A 23,694-nucleotide genomic window follows, 5' to 3' on the forward strand; every position below is an offset into this window, starting at 1 on the left:
TTTCTCCTGGCTCAGCGTTGTGAAAACCCCGTGTGCTCTGTATGAGCAAAGCCTGCATTCAAGACACACATCTGAGTGAAAGACATACTCGGTGCATGGTTCTCCATAAAAAAAAAAAAAAAAAGACATGATGTTTGTAATTTCATTTCCTTGCCTTTTGGGATTCTGAGCATTTTCCAGTCCTCCTTCTAAAAGACGTAAAGAAAACTTCCGGATGAATATTCATAGAGCAACATCACCAATGAGAATTATCTGCTCAGAATAATATCCTGTCAAATGCCCACATATTGGAAATTAAATCAGATTCACAAACGTTTTCTGTTTTTGGTGTTCACATGGGATATGGAAAGCACAGACGTGGAGCAGAAGGAAAACGGATCCACGTTTGCAAGATAACGGCTACTGTTTTCCAAGGAGGGGCAAAGACAAAATCGGCCCCCCAGGAGCACTCCCCAGGCGGGTGTGGCTGCTGTGGGTTCGGAGGGTCCCCTGCTTAGTGAGGGAGGTGGGCCCTGTGGTGTGAGGACTCCCGGGTGGGTGGCAGGAGGCCTGGGCTCCTGGCCAACTCCAGGGCTACAGACACCTTGCTGGGCCCCTTGACTCTCTGCTTCTGTACCTGGAAATGGGAGCCGAAGGCCGGAGCCTGCACCCTAGGAGTGGCGGTGAGCTGGTGACTTCTCAGTAGATGTTAGCTGTGGAGATCTACAGGTGACCCCATTACCTTTTGATTAAAACCCAAAGCTAAGGAGATCTTAGAATAAACTACGTGTCTCAAATAAAAATAAAACAATTTCCGGCCCCGGGCCCCACTTTGTAAGGGCCTGGTGGGAGGAGATACTGAGGGTCTCGGTTTCAAAGGGGTGTGATCATGAACGGATTCCGCCCCTATGGGCCAGGTGCCCTCAATCATGAGGGGGCCACCGCCCCCATGGGCCAGGTGCCGTCAATCATGAGGGGCCACCGCCCCCATGGGCCAGGTGCCGTCAATCATGAGGGGCCACCGCCCCCATGGGCCAGGTGCCGTCAATCATGAGGGGCCACCTCCCCCATGGGCCAGGTGCCGTCAATCATGAGGGGGCCACTGCCCCCCCCCCATGGGCCAGGTGCCGTCAATCATGAGGGGGCCACCGCCCCCATGGGCCAGGTGCCGTCCATCATGAGGAGCCACCTCCCCCATGGGCCAGGTGCCGTCAATGATGAAGGACTGTCTGCCCCATGGACCAGGTGCCATCATGACGGGCTGCTGCCCTGACACACTGCCAGGATGAAGGAGGCTGGTGCCCAGCCTGTGGCCTCACTGCCCAGCCTGGGCATCTCTACAGCCTTGTACGTGGCCACCCACAGGGATCCAGTTGATGTGAAGAGGAAGGCCTGTGGGAATGGGGTCATTTGTCTCATTTTTACAAAAAAAATACTTTTACTGTTTTTAAATTTTAAAAAATAGTGCATTTTTGCAAAAGAATTGTATATCTATACAAATATAAAAATAAACTTTAGTATCAAATCTTCCTGGGAAAATCTTAGTTTTTTCATTATTATATAGTAAAGGTTAATTTTTAGAATTATTTTTTACAAAAACAAAAATCTTCCCAGCTTCTTCCCTCCTTGGTGCAGAAGAACACGTTCTATTTTTGGGTGGGTTTAGGCTTTTTGGCGAAAGGGAAGAAAATGAGCATCTGTTCATTTTGCAGATCAAAATATCCACATGGAAGGGAAACTGGTGAAAGGAAAATTTCTACCTTTACCTTTTTGGGTTTTATATATTTTGTAAAATTCTGACTCCTATTGCTATTAATATTAACAGGAAGTTTGAGTTAAAGCCAGAGAATGAACACTGAGACCGAAAAATACTGTCTGATGCCCCATGAATCACATTCACGGGGCAGAATATTACTTTAAATTCATTTGAAATACTCTGCTCCTTGCTGGAGTCTTCCACAGAAGCCATCAAAATGTCCATAGTACACGCAATATTTATTATATAGAGATGTACATCTTCTAAAAAGAATATACTTTCAAGCACATAAAACTATTGGTTGTAAATATTTGGTATATTAAAATATTTCCCTCTTCCTAATGTCAGACAGACAAGGGGTGGGTGTAATGTGGGGAGCTGTGGATTTTTGCTGAGATCTTCATCACCTCATGAAATGGAAATATGGAATCTTTCTTTAGCATCTGTACTCTCTCTCTCTCTTTTTTTTTTTTTTGTGAGACGGAGTCTTGTTCTGTTGCCCAGGCTGGAGTGCGGTGACGCAGTCTCGGCTCAGTGCAATATCCACCCCTCAGGTACAAGCGATTCTTCTGCCTCAGCCTCCTGAGTAGCTGGGATTACAGGCGTCTGCCACCGTGCCCAGTTAATATTTGTATTCTTAGTACAGACAGGGTTTTGCCATATTGGCCAGGCTAGTCTTGAACTCCTGACCTCAAGTGATCTACCCACTTCAACTTCCCAAAGTGCTAGGATTACATGCATGAGCCACCACACCTGGCCCACATTTTCTTTTCAACAGAACTTCAACAGAAGCAGGCATCTGTTTATTTTCTTCCTTTCCTATACTTTGTAGATTGATGGTTTTATGTTCGTCCTTTATTTGAAGGCTGACAAGCAAGTGCCTAATCCTTATTTTTCCACCTAGAGTCCTATCTCTAAAAAAAAAATTCAAGTAACTCTAGTCAATTGCCATTAATAACAAAAATACAAAGTATCCCTACTTAGAAGTCATAAACAAATGAGAAACACGGAAACTAAACTGCATGCTATATTTGATGAATTAGGGAAACAATTAAAATTCCCATTTATATATGTTATTCAATGTATGATACATTTATAAGCATGAAGATTGATATGTAATAAGATTATAATATTAAGGAATTAAAGTTGATTTCCTTTCCCCACATATTTTGACCAATGCCTGTTTCTCAAATAATCCTGTCACTCTGATCCCCACTGGAGGAGAAGGGAAGTGACAGCCCCACTGCAAAGAAGGCCCTTTCCTTCCTGAGGAGAAACGTGGTACCTGCTCAGAATTTGTGATGACATATTTTATGAAAATAAATCTGGGTTTTGCCAACTTGGGAAGTGGCGTGTGCAATGCCCACACGGTTCTCATGCTGCTGGGACACGGGCTAGGGGTGTGAACTGCATCAGGTGGACTGGAGTTTGAGCCACAGACTTGTGTGGGGGATGCTGGGGCTCCTCGTTGAGGGAAGACTCGTGGGAAGAGGGGACCAGGCATCCCCCATGTCAGATTTAACAAGGAGGACCCATCTTTGGAAACTAGTGACATGTTTTATTGGTATCACAACTATAGGCTCATTATAAAACAACACAAAGTTGCAATATTATGCAGGAAAGAATCATTTCTTACGAAAATAATTTAATTTTTCAGCACTCAACAGAAACAACCTTTAGCCGCTGTACATGTATTTGGTGGCAAGACTCTGACTGTCCATGAAGCCGGGGTCCACGGAGGCCACCTTGGCTGCTATGAAGGAGTGGATGCAGTGCAGGACAGCCGTCAGGTCCTGGAACTCGAGTTCCTGGAGGAGAACATCAGATCAAGTGTTTATTATAATTGTTGGAAGAACACGTTACAAAAATATTTAACAAAGTTTGGACCTTGTGAACTCCAAGAAAGTCCCTCCAAGAGAGTAACAATACACAGGAAATACATACGGTTTAAAGTAAAAGGCAGAGTAATATGATCCAAATTGGTTACAAACATGAATATACGGTATTTTTTATTACAACGCTGAGATTGTAACTTACTTGTTTTCTTGCACCTAACGGGAGCTAATACTCACTTCCTTTATTTTGCATCCTCATTGATCAGTGATGGGTCTTGATTAAGTCACACCTGGTAATCCGGGCCAGGACTCAGTCTTCCCCACCTGCCCAGCGCCTCTGGTGATTTTGTGACGTGGATCCCATCGCGGCAGACCCCTGTGCTGTGTGAGTTGGCGGAACTAGCCATTGTGTCCCAGGCCTGCGCGCCTTCCGTATGGGTGCGTGTGGGCTTCATGCCAAGGCCGCGCTTGGGAGGAACAGCGCCTGCTGTGTGGTGCGGAATAGGCGGTGGGCACGGCATGGCGGGGAGCGAGGAGGGGCCTTGTTCACCCACCCTGTCCCCATGGCTTCGGGAGAGCAGGCAAGGGTGCCCCAGGGAGAGTTTCCCAGAGAGACGGTTATGCCCGTTTCCCCGCCCCATACCCAATAAAAAAACTAAAACAAACTGCTGGATCCTCACCTCTGCACGTTAAACACACCAAATGTCATGTAAAAGCAAAAATGACCCAGAAAAGATTCCTCTTCTCTCCACAAACTGCCCCACATAAAGTCCTCGTGTCAAATCAACAGAAAAGTCCACGCTGAACCCCAAAGCTGACACAGAAGTTAAAGAAACTGTTTTTAGAAGTTATTCAGTTACTGGGGAAAAAATCATCTTCCTGTTTTTGATGGTAAAATATGAATCTCGCCGTCCCGCCACCCCATTCCATCGGTAGAAAAGAAGGTCTAAGTGCATTCTTCTAAGTGCATGTCTCTCTTCTTTGTTCACATAACAAAATTCAATAAGATGAAGAACAACAAAATTTCTTTTAAGGTGACTGCTAATTGATTGACATCCTATTTGCTAAATCTCACCAAAATTCTAGCATATTCTAAACTGCCTAGATGACACCAGAAAGAAAGAGAAATCATTTTCAAGAACAGCAACACAAACTAAGGTCCGTCAGTCCCACAGAGGTGCTCCCTTAAGCTCTCAAAAGGCAGGATCTCGGTCATTTTCATTCCATGGCAGAATGAGCGGGTGGAGAATGGGGCCCCAGGCAGGGGTGGAGGTCACACATCACCGGGTAAAGCCCTCCCTCCCCAGTAATATCCATCTCAGCTTTTCTGAACTGCTTTTCTTTATAACTCAATGACGTGACATCTCAAAAATGACTTCGAACTTCCCTGACAGCATGAAGTCCCCTCGGCCTCTTGCTGGTCCTCTCTGCCTTTCTTTTAGAAACCGCTCCTCTCTTGCGACAGGTATAGGACCCAGGGGGACCAGGCAGAGCCCAGGGGCAGCTTGGTATAGACGACAGGGAGAGGGAGGCCAAGATGCCTACTTTGGTGTGACCAGCTGTGAGAAGTGAATACCTGAAGCTTGTTCTAACACCACTATCGCCAAGTGGAGGGCCAGCGAGCCGGCCTGTCGGAAGAGGAATTCAGCACAGAGGAACACCCCACGCAGGGACACACAAAGAACACTGGGGGACACTGGGTACCAACACGCTGGGAGCTGCCCCTAACCTCCTACTGACTGCAACCGAAGACTTCGCCTTTCCTTCATTCCAATTTGAATTAAGTTCCTTCCTTTGCATGTGAAGGAATCTTAACACTGACAGCTACAACGCTAATTATTTTGATCATTTCAAGTTGTGATGAGCAAAATGTTCAAGATGTTGAGGAATACTCTCCTGCCACAGCTTCATAGTCTTTAGGTAGTTTCATAAAGGGTCATTACACTTGGAAACCAGCATCCCTCACTCTGGTCGTGAGTGGAACCCAGGGCCTGCCTAGCCCTTGTGTTAAACTTTAACTCAAGCTGGATTCACCAGTCATACCCAAAGCGTGAGACTGTACTTAAAATCTTTTATTCATTTTAACTTATCCCTGTTAGAGGAAAAAAACCAAGTAGCTTTCTAGAAGAAACACAAGGTTCTTGCAAACTTAGCGCATATTGTAATTTGTATGTATGTGTTTCCAAATAGTAATTACTGAACTTTTGAAGGGACTTTTGGAGAAAAAGAGCCATAATGACCATATCACTCATGCTTCAGGGTTTTGGGTTTATTTTATTTTTTTCGAGACAGAATCTCTGTTGCCCAGGCTGGAGTACAGTGGCACAATGTGGGCTCACTGCAAGCTCCACCTCCTGGGTTCACTCCATTCTCCCGCCTCAGCCTCCTGAGTAGCTGGGACTACAGGCGCCTGCCACCATGCCTGGCTAATTTTTTTTTTGTATTTTTAGTAGAGATGGGGTTTCACCGTGTTAGCCAGGATGGTCTCGGCCTCCTAAAGTGCTGGGATTACAGGCGTGAGCCACCGCGCCCGGCCAGGGTTTTGGTTTTATACATACAAATTGAAAATTGCTTTACAAGTTCCCAAGATGTATCCAGTAATAGCACAATGCACAGAAATAAGAAGCCAAACAGCTACCAGTAATAACGCAGGCATTCAAAACAACATCAATAATTTTTGGTATCATAAGTTGAAGTTACACTCCATAATCTTTGAAAGTACTAGCAGTGGCCAGGCATGGTGGAATGGTGGATCACGCCCGTAATCCCAGCACTTTGGGAGGCCGAGGTGGATGGATCACTTGAGGTCAGGAGTTTGACACCAGCCTGGCCAACATGGTGAAACGCTGTCCCTACCAAAAAAAAAAAAAAAAAAAAAAACATTAGCCAGCCATGGTGGCAGGTGCCTGGTGCCTGTAATCACAGCTACTCAGGAGGCTGAGGCACAAGAATCACTTGAACCCGGGAGGTGGAGGTTACAGTGAGCCGAGATTGTACCACCGCACTCCAGCCTGGGCAACAAGAGTGAAAGTCTGTCTCAAAAGAAAAGAAAAGAAAAGAAAGTACTAGCTAGCAGTGAAATCAGTCATGCCACTAAATTCCACACTAAAACTCAATGAGTAGTATTGAAAGCCAGGAATGAAATTAAAGCTTCTGAAACAATACTCAGTCCATTCTGTCGTGATCCAGATACTGAATAAACAGGCATCCTGTGGGCATTTCACTGAACATCTTCAATTCAATGATATCTCTGGTCTGGTTAATTTTCTAACCAAGTATTACCAGCAAGGCTATCTTGAATTATAGATTTGTGGCCGGTCGCAGTGGCTCAAGCCTGTAATCCCAGCACTTTGGGAGGCCGAGGCGGGCGGATCACGAGGTCAGGAGATCGAGACCATCCTGGCTAACACAGTGAAACCCCGTCTCTACTAAAAAATACAAAAAACTAGCCGGGCGAGGTGGCGGGTGCCTGTAGTCCCAGCTACTCGGGAGGCTGAGGCAGGAGAATGGCGTAAACCCGGGAGGTGGAGCTTGCAGTGAGCTGAGATCCGGCCACAGCACTCCAGCCTGGGCGACAGAGCGAGACTCCATCTCAAAAAAAAAAAAAAAAAAGAAAAGAATTATAGATTTGTAACTAGAGCTGATCAAAATCACATTTTGATATTTTGTTTGAATAAAATACCTGTGTTGAGTTTCTAAGCCTGAGACGCCCTGTATGGATCCCTCCGTGTGCTCCTCACCCGTGTTCCTGCGTAGGTCATGGGCTGACGCGTTTCCGCCTGCAGAGGAGGGGGTGTCTGCTGGCTCTCTGTGCTGGAAACAGTGTGGAACGAACAGTCTGATACGTTGGGTGAGGGAGTGTCAGCCTCATACAATGACAGAGACAGGCTCTCCCAAAGTTTATCTGGGACTCTGTAGGCGATTGCAAGCTGGCACGTAGGTGCTATAAGAAATGACAGGGCTATCCAGAGAGGCTGGGATTCAGGGAAGCTTAAAGGCAAAGTGAGGAGGGTCACAGAAGTTGTTTCAAAACCGTTACCCTTGGTTACAGGGATCAGTAGCAAGGGGGGCTTGTGTCCTCGTAGAGGACATGAAGAAATCGAGGCCACAGAAGCCTGAAGTCAAACCGATGTTGTGTGACACAGGAAGAACTTCCGCCCGGCTCTTAGACCCCGTTGCCTGTGAAACGTCTACCCAGAGATATTTGCCAACCCTGAAAAAAGTAAGATTTTAATCTGCTGTAAAGTCCCAAAGTATTCTCTTCTCACGTGTCACCCAGCCCATCACATTCGCAATGTGTGACATCCTTCAGGTGGAAACGTATCCACTTTACAGATGAGAAAGCAGAGGCTCGGGGAACTCGGGCAGCCGGCTCTGCCACGGAACACCCAGTCCCTGAGCTCCAGCCCGGCGTTCTTCCACTTCCCCCACACCCAACTCCTACAGCCCCATCATTTTCCTCTGCAATGTATCTGTCCTAACGCCCTAGATTTTTATAAAGTCTTTTAATATTTAATGGTGGCTGAAACAATGATTTTAAATATGACCCACATCTTGGCACAGTTTTCAACAGTTGAGTGCTTTAACACCCTGAATTTTTCCTTAATTAGGTAAAACTTTTAGGACGCCATGAGGCTCTATCCTGTGCTTGTCAAAATGTGAACGACAAGGTCACCCATCATTGGAGAAAATGCTTTTTCTTTCCCTCTTTATGCGCAGGCATGCCCCATCTATCACCAGAGTGACACTTTCAATCAACATATAAATGCTAATATTACCCCATGTCCTCAATCAATCTCCTCCAGTGGAAATCACGCCTCCTCACTGCACGGTCCATTTATCCATCTCAGTGCACAAACTGTTGGACATTTGTCACAAAGTGCCTGTGAGATGACTGGCCCTCCGATGAGCAGCCATCCTGGGTTCTTAGTTTTCCCAATCGTTACCTAATGGCCCTATGGGAAAGGGGGCAAAGGTGAAGTCAATCAGCACTGAAGAAAACCATTTCCACTGGGCCACAGCAATCCAAACACAGGCTGCCATTCACCGCAGGCCACTCCTCTGCCACCGACGGACCCATGAATTCAAGGAGGTGGTTATGGGGACTTGGCTCTCAAAGCAAGACTTGAAAGAGATGGTTGTTCAATGCATGAATGAATACCTGGAATAAGTGAGAATGCTTTGTAGTTTGCCTTAGAAAAAGCCCAAGAAGTACAGGATGAAACGCAACAATAACGAGGAACAGTCACACCCCGGCACTCAATGCCACACTTGCAGTGCTGCAGAGAGCCCAAGCCAGGGCCCCAGGCACTTCCTTACGTTTACACCATGAGGCTGGAGCCCTCACATGTGAACACACTCTGGAGCTCAGGTCGTGCTCCTTCTCCCCACTGATTCTGTGGGCGGAGGTGGTGTGCAGGCGACCTGGCTGTCCCGGGGGTGGAGGGGGCCTGATGTGCAGCCTCCCTCACTGCTGAAGTGTATGTGCTCCCGCCACAGCCAGTTTCAAGCTCCCAGGGGTTTTGTATATGGCTGGAAATTTTCTGAAAAGGCACCATGTGGATTTTTGGGTGGTCATGAGCCAGACGCAGCACAGGAGCACTGGGTGGTTGTGAGCCAGACGCAGCACAGGAGCACTGGGTGGTTGTGAGCCAGACGCAGCACAGGAGCACGCTGGGCAACTGTGCAGCTCGGAGGTGACGTCTTTGTGAGGCAGGACCCCACTGCGCCCCCAGAACTGCTGTGGTGACTGAATGAGGTGGCTGATGAGAAGGGTAAGGTTTCCGGTACAGCATCAATGCTCAACAGACATTGCCATTTTCATCAAACCATCTTTGTCAAATGAATAAGGCATCTTTAGCCTCAAAGCTAAGGTAAAATAAAACAAAATGTAGGTGACACAGTCCTCATTTTTCAAATGAGAAAACAGAGATTTAAATAACCCGTGCAAGGTGACAAGGCCAATGTGTTGCAAGATTGGCACCTGAAGTAGAATCTGATTCTTAGCCCAATGGGACCTGATGTTTCACTCATGGAAGATTTCAGAACCTTGACACTACGAGGTCGCCGTATTACAAAACGCCCAAGAATAAACTCATAAGCTTTACGGGGAGTGGTCCTGCAGAGACAGCATTTCCTGGGAGTCTGTTGGACAGGCAGAATCTCAGGCTCCACCCTGACCTACTGAGTTTACACTCGCAGGGTTGCTGGACTGTGTGCTCAACCCTGACTAGGAGGGGTTGCTAGGAGGAGGCCTGCACAGGCCCAGCCTCACCATGCCCAGGAGCTCAGCGGGCAGAGGGGCCTGCATCCCAGTCCAAAGGAGCTCAGGAGGCAGAGGGGCCTGCATCCCAGCACAGGAGCTCAGGGGGCAAAGGGGCCCGCATCCCAGACCAAAGGAGCTCAGGGGGCAGAGGGGCTGGCATCCCAGTTGAAAGGAGGAGAGGGGAGGAGAGGAGAGGCTGGCACCCCAAACACAGTCGGGAAGCTAAAGGTGCCAGGAGGATTGAACAGAAGACGGCTTTGGTTGTAACTTGTCATTTTCATTGTACCCTGGGGGAATGAATGATTTTTACAGCTGGGCATGGTGTGGGTGGATGAGGTTCCAGAAGAAGGCAGGAACCGAGGCACGAGTGTGGTGAATTAGAAAGTGATGGTTGCCCTGTGGGGCTGTGCAGGGACTGTCAGAGAGGGGACTCTGCCGGTACTCCTCTGCAGGGCCAGGGACCTCCCAGTCGACTGGGAGACACCGAATCATGTCTGTGGGGTGAGGACAGCTGTCCATCATGAGACAGGAGGGAAAGACTGAGGACAGGACTTTCCCTCAGGAGGGGCTGCAGGTGTCCAGGAAGGGTGAGGGCATGTCAGAGGGCAGGTCAGTGAGGAGGAAAGCGCCTCGTGGGCTGGCAGAGAGGGTGGGGCGAGCATTCCACCATGGGAACTGGCGTTCCTAGAACAACCATGTCAGAGACACTTCAGAGCAGTGGGATGAAGGCTTCAACAGTAAATGAGGCAGGTGCTTTTCCCCAGAATGGCAGAAACAGCTGGTGAGAGAGAAACAAATCCAGGCTGTTGAGCCCGGCTGGATGTGGCCGAGTCGGCGGATGAGCACAGAGGGCTCCATTCACACCCCGTGCGCCTCCAATCTTGTTTGGAAGTTGTTGTGTCAAGTGCCCTCTTTCTTCTACCCGTTCAGATTCATTGGGTTAGATTCAAAGATCTACCTTCCTTGGCAGTGTTCCCTGTCATTGTGACAGGGTACCCCGTGATTTGCCTCCTGGGATGCTTTCCTTGGTGTTTCTTTGATTCAGGTTTTTAAACCACCTTTTCCCCTTCAGCAAATAATGGAATCATATCTTCATAAATGCTATTTATACCCTCAGTATTATTATCTTGCCAGAAGGCTAAAAAACATCTGACTTCTGCAAACAACTCTGAATCTATCACTCATGCCTCTTTCCTGTGCCTACAGAGACATATTTTAAAGATGAATCCCTGGCTCTTTGGAAAGCTGTTTTCACAAAGCGTAGTCCTTGCAATTTACTGTAGCTCCGGAGTCAGGCAGACAGAGGGAAAGCAAGGAAATTAAGAGAACGGTGGGGCTGCTTTCTTCTGCTTGTGTAAATATTTTATTTGGAAATTTCCAAGTTCTGACAAAGATAAAGAGCTCTTACACTTACTGGCCGAACAAGGTCAATTTTGTGAGGAGATAGTATAGAATTTTACCCATTCCAAACTTGATATTGAGAGTAAAAGTAGTAATAAACATATTAAGGAATTGGGAAGACATTTTCTGATAATTTTGTCTTACAAATAATGAACAAAAGCATGAAAATCAGGCACCAATTCAAGTCAATCATGTCCCTATTCACTCAAAATATCATTTGCTTTCGTAAGGCTAGTCATTAGAGCCCGATTGGCTTTTCTTTCTTTTTCTTTTTCTTTTCCAATAATGACAGCTAAAAAAACTTCATGTATCTTTTTTGGAAGCACGTTGGCATTTATACTTCTATTTTCTCATTCAATAAAATACAGTTGTTACAATCACTGTTCCCTTTCCATCACCAACATTCATCATGTTTCTCTGAGCCAAAACCTTAGCCTTCACTCAAGTCATCAGTGCCAGCAAATGACAGCGTGCTTATATTTCTAGGCATATGTGCAGAAACAGCATCTGGCTGTCCTTGCTGGAAAAATCTGTGATTTATAAATTGCCAAACTCCTGCAAGAAGCACCACACAGATCACTACAATGGATAATCATAAATAAATGGGCAATCTGGTAGCTTTTCTAAGAGGCAGAGAACACATTTGCACGTGTATTGGGGCCAGCTGTGTTGCAGAGCGACCTCCTTCCAGACCTCCATTCACACTGTAACACTTTCCCTCCTCTTTCAAAGGCTTGAAATTAATTCAGCCAAAGCCCAGCAGGAACTAATGTGGTTACATCCAAGTTCCGCCTTCCAGGAAGAACCACCTTCTCCCTCTGCAGAGTCTGCTCCCCTGACCGTTTTCTGAGGAATCGCCACATATTAAAAACCGTAATTATCCTAATAGGCATTGTGGGGAGGGCAATGCAATGTCTGAAATGTAGAAGGCACTGGGGGGTGACAGCAAGGCCAGGAGACTGAGGTCATCCCATTTCCTAAATGGGCACACTTCTTTTGTTGTTGTTGTTTATAAAATTTTAATTTAAAAACATTAAATTTTTAAACAGACATTATAAGTTGTTATCCCCTCCAAAAGGCTTATAATTCATTATTTTAGAAATAATCATTTCCAAATATTGACAAGACCAGAGTCTGGGCAGGCTGTGAATCTTAGATGACTTAAGCTTAACTTTGATTCTATGTTTAATAATTCTTTTACCCTAAGCAAGATATTTACACTCATCCCCAGGTTCACGATGAACAAACCGAGGATAATTACACTGTGTCCCGGGGCTTGGTGGTGATTAATGCAATCATGCATAAACACTACCCGGTACAGTCCCTGGCATCTGGATGGCACTTAATATACAAGAGAGATTGAAACTGCCTTTGTGAAACTTATGAAGGCGAGAAAAGTAGCGTAAGTGACCCCACCTTGCTTCTAACCTCACAAGCTGATGGCCTTGTTCATGGCTGGACACAGGCCCAGTTCAGAACACAGGAATTTAGCTTCTAGTTTAACCTTAAAGCAAGGATGATAACAGCCCCTTCCCAAAGCTACCCCGTTCTTGTTCGAGGACCAAAACTGCCTTTGTATAGCTAATGAAGGGCCACAAGTTTAGAATTATGGCAGGAACCTGAATTCTGCTAAAAGCTCTGCATAGGTCAATCATAACTGGTTATTGTTTCTTAACTTGTTTACTGCTTAAGTGTCATGTAGCTGGTGTTCACAAGACTTGTAACTTCCCTAATTGCCTCCGTAGATAACATCACTATTGTAAAGACTAAGACTGGTGTCTGAGATATTTTTTCAGACCTTATATTTTAGTGGAACAACTGATGCTGCCTAGACCAGTGACGCCAACCAGGAAGCGATGCAGTGCACAAAGACAGTTTGGACATCCCGTCATTTCATCCCCAACCCAGCCAGTCAGCATTTCCCATTGTCTAGCCCTTTGCTGGAAGACTATCCTATAAAATCCTAGCCTTTGAATTCTTCATAAGGAAGATTTGAGAAGTACCTCCTGTCTCCTCTCGCTCAGCTGCCTTGCAATAATTAAACTCTTTCTCTGCTGTAACACGTGCTGTCTCATTGTATTGGCTTTTTTGTGCATCAGGCAAGAAGAACCCATTAGGCTGTAACAAGATTATTTTTAAAGAAAATTTGTTAGAAATGCACCAAGTAAGAAAGCTAGATGCACAAGTATTAGTTTAAGCTGATTTCTGTTCAACTGCACAACAATTTGTTAATGAAAAGAGTCAAACTCTGTAAAATATTTGAAGAGATTTATTCTCAAATATGAGTGGCCACGGCCTGTGACATCACCCTCAGGAGGTCCTGGGAACATGTTCCCAAGGTGGTTAGGGCACAGCTTGATTTTATACATTTTAGGAAGACATGAGACTTCAATCAAATACATTTAAGAAATACATTGTTTTGGTTCAGAAAGGTGGGACAACTACAAGTAGGGACTTCCAGCTTAGAGGTAGATTGAAAAGTTTTCTGATTGATAATTGATTGAGTGTATGTAAAGACCTGGGATCAATGGAAAGGAATGTCTGGGTTAAGATAAAGGATTGTGGAGACCACAGTTCTTATTTGCAGAGGAAGCTTTAAGGTAGTAGGCTTTACAGAAAGAATAGGTTGTAAAATATTTCTTTTCAGACTTAAAGAATATGTTGATATTCATGCCGGAGAGGCATCATGAGGCACACCCAACCGTTATTTCCCGTCATGGCCTGAACCAGTCTTTCAGGTTAAATTTTAAGAAATCCCTGGCTGAGAAGGAAGTCCATTCAGATGGCTGGGGGGCCTTAGAATTTTATTTTTGGTTTACAAATTATTCATGCACCCTTGCATTTAGCATAAAACATATAAAGGGCATGCTGTGCTCCAGGCAGGGTCCGGTGGCTGTTGCCATAGGGATGTCAACCTAAAGCAAGAAGCTGAGGCTAAATTAATACATGTGGAGACTTTCTTTGAGCTAAGCTTGAGAGCTGCAACCTGGGTACACAGATTTAAATTGCCCTGAATATACACTCCAAAAAGCTGCAGTTATAAATGGACCTTTAAAAAAAAGTGGCAGTTTCTGAGTTGTTTGCCCAAAATCTAAATTAAATACCATAAGCTACTGATTGATTGGCCATGCTTTGTTCTTTGTATCACAAATTCCAGGAACATGAAGACGATAGGTGAGGCAGCAGGGCAGGGCCCAATGCCTTTAAACAGCTGCCCCAGGCAAGGATGCACGTGTGGGACTGCAGGACTGCAGCCCCAAACTCACGTCTCCCTGGGACTGATAAATTCCGCAAACCTCATGTAGCTGACTCCTCTGAGCTAATTTTCTCTTCCCAGGGATGGGTGAGATCCAGCCATTCAGACCCCTTAATGCTGAACTCACAAGGCCTTGGCCAAGGAGCGAAAGGAGTGAAATACGGGTTCACACATACAGTGATAGGAGCCAGACAGGGGCCTGACAGGACACAGAGAGACGGGGACTTCAGAGTGACAGAGAGGAACAGGCAGTGAGAGATGACGTTGTGGTCTTTAAGAAGAGCCCGTGGTTATAAACCAGTGCTTTCAAAACCAATTCTGTCCTGGTTTGATGATGGTCTGAGTCTCTGGGTAGGGCTGGTGAGGGTCAGCTGGGGTGTGGCTTGCCTGAGGGCTCCTTGGTTTTCATGGGCTGAGCCTTAACACCAGGAAGACCCACAGGCTGGTCAGGAGGCTACTGGACCCTGCCCTACAGGAGTCCTGGCTGGAGCTCTAAGCCCTCTCAAGTCCTGACCTTCTTACTCAAGGGCCCAAAGCCCCTGCCTGTTATGGTGGTGCCTGGTAGGGTTAGCACTGGGACCAGAAGGGCTTTACCTTCCTGTTCCCTGATGACTGAGCTCTGACTATTTTTTTCCTCTTTACCAAATTCCTTTCTAAAGGGCCCGGGGAGTTGTGCCCTATAAACCATAAAATCCCCTTGAACAGATTCTTTTTTTTCTTATTAATCCATGTGATATGGTTGACTTTCCAGCCTGACTTTGGTACAGCATGACATGGTGGATGCAGATGCCCTCATCTTAACTTCAGTGTTACTTCACACTGAACTTGAGACAAAGCTTAGCTCTTTCAACCAACTGCCAGCTAAAGAATCCCCAAAACCCACCTATGACTTGTAAGCCCCCACTTGGAGATGCCCACCTTTCCAGGCTGAACCAGTGCACACCCTCCATGCACTGACTTCTGATTTCACCTGAGATTCCGTCACCCTGAAATGTATGAAAGCAAATTGCAACCCGGCTGCTCAGGTGCACCTGCACCTTCTTGGGACCTCAGGAGGCTGTGTGTCCCCAGGTCACAGTCACTCTGTTGGCTCAGAATAAACCTTTAAGTATTTTGGCAGCATTCGATTTTCTGTTGCCATCCTCTTTATCTTCCTCTAGTTGTGAATGCTGAAGCCCGCATTGCAGGGAGCTTGCCCCTCTGGTTCATGTCCTGGCTGCCCCTGGAACTTGGCACTGGAGAGGCTGGGTGAGATGTGTGGAGCAAACAGGACTTCCTGCTCAAGCAAGTCTGGACATCAGAGCTGGACATGGGGACTGAGACCACAATCAGCTGTGGTCGGGGCAAGCCTGCCCTCTGCCCTCCCTGGGACGGGGGCTTCCTGCCTCCAGAGACATCCTTGGATGTGGGCGGCTCTCAGGAGTCCCAGTGCCGGGCAGGGTGGAGGGGTGGTCCTATCGGCAGGGCTGCTGGGCCAGGTGTGCCCAGAACAGGGCGAAGAGTGAGACTCCACTCTTCCTATGCACGTCCTGCTTCCCAAATTCACAATCCCAGTAAGAGGAAGCTGCTGCTGTCCTAGAGAGCAGGTGCTGTTTGAAATGCAGGACACTCAAGAGACAAATGTAATTTATAACACAACTCACAACAAGCCGGGAGCAAGAAACCGGCCTCGTCTAAGGAGTGAGCTCCCTGCCCCGAGGTCTTCACAGAGGACTTGCTAGGGAGGCTCTGATTTGCATTGATTAGGTCCTCAAGAAGGTTTTAAATATTAAAGGAAAATATCTTTTCCAGACTCTGAACTACCTAAGTCCCAGGCTACAGCATATTGTTCATTAAAATAAAACAGGCTGGGTGAGGTGGTGCACAGCTGTAATCCCAGTGCTTTGGGAGGCTGAGGCAGGAGGACGGCCTGAGCCCAGGAGTCTGAGCTTGCAGGGAGCTATGACTGTGCCACTGCACTCCAGCCTGGGCAACAGAGTAAGACCCTATCTCCAAAAAAACACAAACACAAACAAAAAGCAAAAAACAAGATAAAAACTAGAAAACAGAGCATTGTTGGGTCTCAGCAGGTGGCGCCCTGAAGCCTGGCACATGGATGTGCTGAGGGCCCCAGAAGCTGCCTCGGAATCAAGGTCCCTCCAGCCTTGTCTTGTTTCTCTCCCAAGGGCGGGGAGAAGCTCTCTGGAGTCTCCTTACTTGACTGAGAAAGCTTCTTTCAAAGGAATGCAACTGTCTTAAGACCGCCTCTCCAGAGATCTCATTAAACAGCCGGGAAAGATCCACCACCAGAGAAGAGAAGAGACTGGAGGCGGCCACCAGGCCCAGACTTTCCCCCTCTTCTGAGGGCAGCTCCCAGAGGTGACCTGGGAGACTTGGTCTGCAGCCGAGACAACCTTCACTCCTACGCACCCTCCCTGGAGCACGGGCCTGAGCATCTCCACTCCTCCTCTCTGTAAGGAGGGCATTTGGGCCTCAGCCACCTGGACCCTCTCTGAGTTCACATGTCCCATGACCTCCATGAACACATGTGAGTGTAATAACTGTTCTCTGCTTCTCTCTTGTTAACGTGTGTCTCTGCTGTAAGGGTGTCAGCTGTGGCCCTTTTTGATGGGGAACAAAGGGATCGTCCTGAGCTTCCTGATGGACACAGAAAGCACAGCGTTCAAGTGGGGGAAGATCTGGACGATCACAGGTGAATCTGGTCACCTGGAAACTCCTGTGAGCATCTCCAATAGCAGAGACACGTGGACTCCTGCAAACCCAGCTCAGCTGCCATCCTCCCGTGGCAGCCAAAGGTCTCAGAAAGGCACGTCTCTAAAACTTGGTTTTCTCACCTATAAATTGGGGCAAACCCCAGTCTGTGTGTATTGGGAGAATTAAGTGAGATACTGAATGTAAACTGTGGCACAATTTAACCATCAAAAATGGCAGCTATAATTTAGGCTAATAACTTCTTTCTTTGAGCCAGGTGTCTTGCCTGTAAAATGGTGATCTTTTGTTATAAAAAAATTAGGAAGAAAATAAACTGTAATTGGCTCTGTGCGAAACATCCCAAATTAATTCAAGGATTATTAATAACAAAAGATGGAAAAATTATTTTCCCATTTAGGAAAAAATGTGAAGTAATAGCAAAACTAGGATGCTTTTATAATTAATGCAAGTAATAATAAAATGTCACTATTTTACCATTCAATTTTAGAAAGACAAATCACACTACGTCAAATATTTTATTTTTGTACTGGATCACTTTTATGAATATATGCACTTACATTAGAGATATTTCATGTTAGAATCTTTTTTGGTTGAAAGAATAGAGGTGATCATCTCTTTTTGAAGAGATGCCATTTCAACAATATTTTGTTATTTGGTATTTATTAATTCCTAGCAGGAGCCAGCTCTATAGAACCTGGAAAAGAAAAATGACCCACTTTGCAAAAGAATTTCTCCTTCGATTAGTATGAAATGTTTGCCCTTTCTATCCTGGAAAGGATAAATAATGGTGTATTATAAACGGGCTGTTGCATGATGATCTCATTTATTCAAATGCCAAGTCCACCCTCTATCTGCATAGACTCCTCTTCCCACCCCTTCTTCCAGGGTAATAACAACCGGCATCTCGGTTCTTTAAGTAACTTCTCCAAATTCACAATCTCTGAGGTCTGCAGGTTTTGTTACCTAAATCAGTAAATTTAGACAGAGGTGAGGATTTGCTTTAGTTGTTAGCTCCGGTTTTTTTTTGTTTTTTTTTTGTTTTTTTTTTTTTTTTTTTTTTTTTTTGTGGGGAGGAGAAAGAAGACCTTGGGAACACACAGAAAATTGTCAGAGGCCATGGAGAGGGAGGCGAGTGCCTCGGTGCCTCTTCTGTGCCTCCAGAGCCTCCACCCTCTGGGAGCTCCCGGAAGCAGCCTGTGCTGCATCCCAGCTTGATTCCGGTTCGATGTGGCCGGTGTACGGATGGTGCAAAGCCTTAAGCAGTTTCTAGTCTGCAGATCAGGGAGTGATGCAGCAGCCAATACTCTCATTTGGCCATTAGCATGGGGGCAGGGGGTGCTGCCCTTTCCCCCACCTGACCATCTTGTCTCCAGCCTGTATGCAGGTGCCAGCACACAGCTCTTGGGCTGCAGTGGAATGTGTTTGTTTCTGTGGGTTAAGCAGTTACGGCTTCCTCTACTGTGGTGTGGCAGAAGGGTTTACATTTTCCTCTTGATATTCATCAGCTTAAGATTCACACATCAGAGAAATAACCAGCCCTCACAATGAGCAAATCTTTTTACTGATGAGGTGTGACAAGCCTTCCACTCAACTTGAGGGAAAACTGGCAGGAAGCCTTCCTCCTGGAGTCTGGAAAAATATAAAAACAGCTACAAACCATTCCTTATATCAATGTGAGAACTGAAGTGGGAATTCAAGGTGGCTCCAGCCCCAACTAGCACATGTTAGATAACTCTGGTAAGTGACTGTCTTGGATCACGCATTAGGGAGTTTAAAACACTGCTGCCAAACAGCAAAAGAGAAAAGAGATGAAAGTGGACTTGATCAAAATAAAAAACTTTTGTGCATCGAAGGACATTTTCAAGAGAGTGAGAAAAGATGAACTATAGAATGGAAGAAAATATTTATACATCATGTATCTTAGAAGAATTTAATATCCATAATATGTCAAGAGCTCCTACACATCAACAACAACAAAAAAACCAAATAATCCACTTTAAAAATGGGCAGAGGACTTAAGTTTCTCCAAAGGAGATGCACAGATGACCCCTTAACACAGGGTAAGATGCATAACATCATCAATCACTGGGGAAATGCAAACAAACAAACAAAACCCTCAAAATGAGATACCACTTCACACCTACTACAATGGCTGTAGTATTTGAAAAAGGAGAAAAGAAAAACACTGGTGAGGATGTGGAGAAACTGGAACCTTCATTGATGGTTGGAATGTAAACAAGTATAGGTACTGTGGAAAACAGATGAGCAATTCCTTAAGAAAGTTAAACAGAGTTATGATATGGCCTAGCACATTTACTCCTAATGGGTATTCCAAAAAATAAAAAAGGGACTCGAACAGATATGTGCATGTAAATGTGCATTGCATCATTATTCACAATAGCCAAAAGGTGAAATAACCAGAGTGCTCATCAACAAATATTGAATAAAATATGATGTATCCATAAAATGGAATATAACTCAGCTCTAAAAAAGAATGTTCTGATACTTATTCCAACATGGATGGACCTTGAAGACATTAAGCTCTAAGCAAAAGAAGCCAGACAGAAAAGGTCATCTATTCTATGATTGCACTTCTATGAGGCACCTAGAAAAAGCAAATTCATAGAGATAGACAATAGAATAGAGGTTACCCAGAGCTGGAGGTTGGGAGAAGGGGAAAATAAATTTTGCTCCTATCCCCTTATAATGAATAATCTGAAAAAGAAATCATAGAAACAATCCCATTTACAATAGGATGAAAAAATAAAATGCTAAGGAATGAACTTAACCATGGATGCAAAGGTCTTGTAGAATGAAAACTAAAATAAATTGTTAAAAGAAAGTAATGAAGACACCAATAAATGGAAAGGCATCCCATATTTATGGGTTGGAAGGCATAATATTATTAAGATGTTAATATTACCAGAAGTGAACCTCAGATTCAACACATTCTCCATCCAAATTCCAAAGTTATTTTTTAATAGAAAAATGCATCTGTAATCTTAAAGGATCCTGACTAGCCAAAACAATCTTGAAAACAAATAAACAAAGTCTGAGGTCTCATAGTTCCTGATTTTAAAGCTTATGGCAAAGCCACAGTAATCAAAACACTGTTACTGGTATAAAGAGAGACATACAGATGAATGAATGAATAATGAATGATGAATGAATACACCAGAGAGCACAGAAGTAAAACCTGGCCTATGTGGTGCCATATAAGTCTGCCACTCAATCGGAAATGTCCGTGCTATGGGCAATAGGCAGTTTTTTAATTAACTGGTGCTGGGAAAATTAGATATCCACTTGCAACACAATGAATTTAGGCTCTTACCTTATACCATATATAAAAATTAACCCCAAATGAATCAAGGACCTAAACATAAGAGCTAAAACTTTAAAAAGTTTAGACAAAAACATAGAGAAACACTTCATGACATTGGGTTTGGCAATAATTTCTTGGATATGACACAAATAGCAAAGGCAATCAAATAAAGCATAGATAAATTAAAAGAGATAATTAGATTGCACCAATATTAATAACTTTTGTGCATCAAAGGACACTGTAAACAAAGAATAAAGAGAAACTCCCAGAATGAGAGAAGACATCTGCAAATCACACACTTGATAAGGAGCTAATATCTAGAATATTTAAGAACTCTTACAAACAAGCAACAACAACAACAAAAAAAACTTGATTAGAAAATGGGCAAAAAATCTGAATATTTATCTAGAGAAGATATACAAGTGTCCAACAAGCACATGAAAAGATGTTCAACATCAATAATCATTAGAAGATAATAAAACCCCAGTGAGATAACATTTAACATCCATTAGGATAGCCAGTACTCTCCTAGGAAAATCAGAAGTGTTGTTGAGGATGTGGAGAAACTGGAACCCTTGTGCATTCCAATTTCCTTTGTTGGTGGAAATAAAACAGTGCAGCTGCTACAGGAAAGAGTACAGGAGTTCCTCAAAAAATTAAAAATAGAATTACCACATGATCCAGCAATTCTACTTTTGTTCAATACCCAAATAATTTAAAACAGGGACTCAAGCAGATATTTGAACACCTGTGTTCACAGTAGCAATATTCACAAGAGCCAAAGGATGGAAGCAGCCTAACTGTTTGCCCATGAATGAAAGGATTAAAAATTGGGTATATGCATATAATGGAATATTATTCAACCTAAAATAGAAAAGAAACAGTAGCCAAAGCAATCTACAGATTCAATTGCAATCCCTATCAAAATTCCAATGACATGTTTGAAACAGAAAAAAATTCTAAAATTCATATTGAACTACAAAAGACCTTGAATAGCAAAAGCATTGTTGGGCAAATAGAACAAAGCTAGGGGCATTGCACTACCCAACTTCAAAATATACTACAAAGCTGTAACAACAAAAACAGCATGGTACTAGTGCTAAAACAGAAATATAGACAAAAACAGAATTGAGACCCCAAAGATAAATCCATGCTTTTACCATCAATTGCTCCTTTACAAGGGTGGCAAGAACACATAATGGGGAAAAGATAGTCTCTTCAATAAATGATGTGGGGAAAACTGGATATTCACATGCAGAAGAATGAAATCAGATCTTTAGCTCACACCATATACAAAAATCAATTCAAAATGGATTAAAGATTTAAATGTAAGACCAAAAACTATAAAACTACTAGGATAAAACATAGGACAAAATATTTTTGGCATTGGTCTGGGCAATGATGTTTTGGATATCACTCCAAAGGCACAAGCGATGAAAGCAAACAGACAAATTAAAGTCCATTGAACTAAAGAGTGTCTGCACAGCAATAAAAACAATAAACCAAATGAAGTAACTACCTAAAGAATGGAGGAAATATTTACAAGCCATGCATCTGATAAGGAGTTAATATCCAAAATATATAAGGAAGTCAAAGAACTCAAAAGCAAGAAAACAACCTGATTTTAAAATGGGCAAAAAACTTGGACAGTCTTTTCTCAAAAGAAGACAGACGGATGGCCAACAAGTCTATGAAACAAATGTTCAGCATCACTAAGCACAGAGAGAGTGGGGAGAATGGGAAACTGACGCCTCCAAACTGGTAGGTATTATTGTGTCTAGTACTTTTCTCTTTGAAAATCTGCATCAAAAGAGGCATAATTTGGATTTCTCTCTTTACCAATGCCTTTGAGTTGAAATATAGACCCTAATGGGGATGGTCCCTTCCAAATAAAAAAGATAGGAAAACAAAGCAATGAGAATATGATTTGTTTGATCTGGTGATGTAAACCATGACTGTGATGTACCTGAAAGAAAAGTAAAACACACCAGCCTCTCTCTAAGGTCACCCAGCGGACGGGTTTGAAGGCTGCATTTCTATCTTAGAAGCTGGAGTGTTTACCAGGGACAGTTCTCCCAGTGTGAACATCCATCTTATATTTTGTCAAACCCAATCACAAGCGAGTTATTTAAGCTCATTGGACAGAACCTGAGTGTGTGTCATGTGGTTTCTCGGTGTTCAATCCAGACCCACACGGGCTGAAGCACATGTCTAGATTTAGTGTAATGATACTTGGAAAACGGAATTCACCTGTAGGACTCCAGTCTAACATAAATTTATCTTAGAAGCCCTGATGGTTGAAAATAAAATGATTAGAAATTTTCTTGGTTTTCCCTGGGCCCAGACTGGCTTTACTTACCTACGTGGCCATTGTTTTAATGCTCTAACTTCCTCACCCACCTGTGAATCCCCAAAGCCAGGGTCAGAGAGGAGCATGAGTCCTTCCCTCTCAAACAGAAGCTATAGCCCCGGTTCGCCTTTCCTGGACCAGCAGGCAGCGTGGTTGGCTGCTGACGGCTCAGGCCTCTGCTGGGCTTCTCTCAACACTGAGAGAGCCAGGGAGTACGTTAGGACCCATTCTGTCACGTCTCCCAAAAATTAGCTTATATGTTGATAAAGTTTCTCAAAGCATGGTTACTTGCAGGAAACATTTATGAAGCATCTGTCACATGGAAAGCCAGCGGCTGATGCAGTGCAGGCACGGGGATACATTCAGAGTCCTCTACGCAAGGAGCACAGGCTCAGTGCGCTTTAGTGTCAACAGTGGCTGGGCCCCAAGTTGAGAGACAAAACACATGAATCTCTCCATGAAAAATGGAATTACTGGGATAGGGTTATAATCAGGAAGAAAGAACATAGCTATTTAAGAAACAATTCACTTTTCTGTATTCTTTGAGTACTTTGTCCATGCACGTTTTGAATATTCATTTTCATTTTTATTTCAATAGTTTTTGGGGAATGGGGGTTTTTGTTTACATGGTTAAGTTATTTAGTAGTGATTTCTGACATTTTGGTGCACCTGTCATCCGTGCAGTGTACACTATACCCGGTGTGAAGTCTTTTATTCCTCAGTCCCCTCCCATCCTTCCCCCACCAATTCCCCAAAGTCCACTGTATCATTTGTATGCCTTTGCGTCCTCATCGCTTAGCTCCCATTTATGAATGAGA

At 44.4% G+C, this 23,694-nt stretch overlaps 1 protein-coding gene across 2 annotated transcripts in view; it reads right to left on the reverse strand.

Annotated features, from left to right (window-relative positions):
* Window positions 1–3,272: 3,272 nt before the first annotated feature.
* The window catches only part of SNTG2 (syntrophin gamma 2), a 374,364-nt gene continuing 353,942 nt past the window's right edge, over window positions 3,273–23,694 (reverse strand). For both annotated transcript variants that reach the window (XM_050753205.1, XM_050753204.1), the window contains one exon: window positions 3,273–3,543. In XM_050753205.1, the coding sequence (XP_050609162.1) occupies window positions 3,412–3,543 (132 nt within the window). In that variant the 3' untranslated portion in view covers window positions 3,273–3,411. The remainder of the gene's footprint in view (window positions 3,544–23,694) is intronic.

This window comes from Macaca thibetana, chromosome 13 (genome assembly GCF_024542745.1).
Source record: "Macaca thibetana thibetana isolate TM-01 chromosome 13, ASM2454274v1, whole genome shotgun sequence".
Lineage (NCBI taxonomy): Eukaryota > Metazoa > Chordata > Mammalia > Primates > Cercopithecidae > Macaca > Macaca thibetana.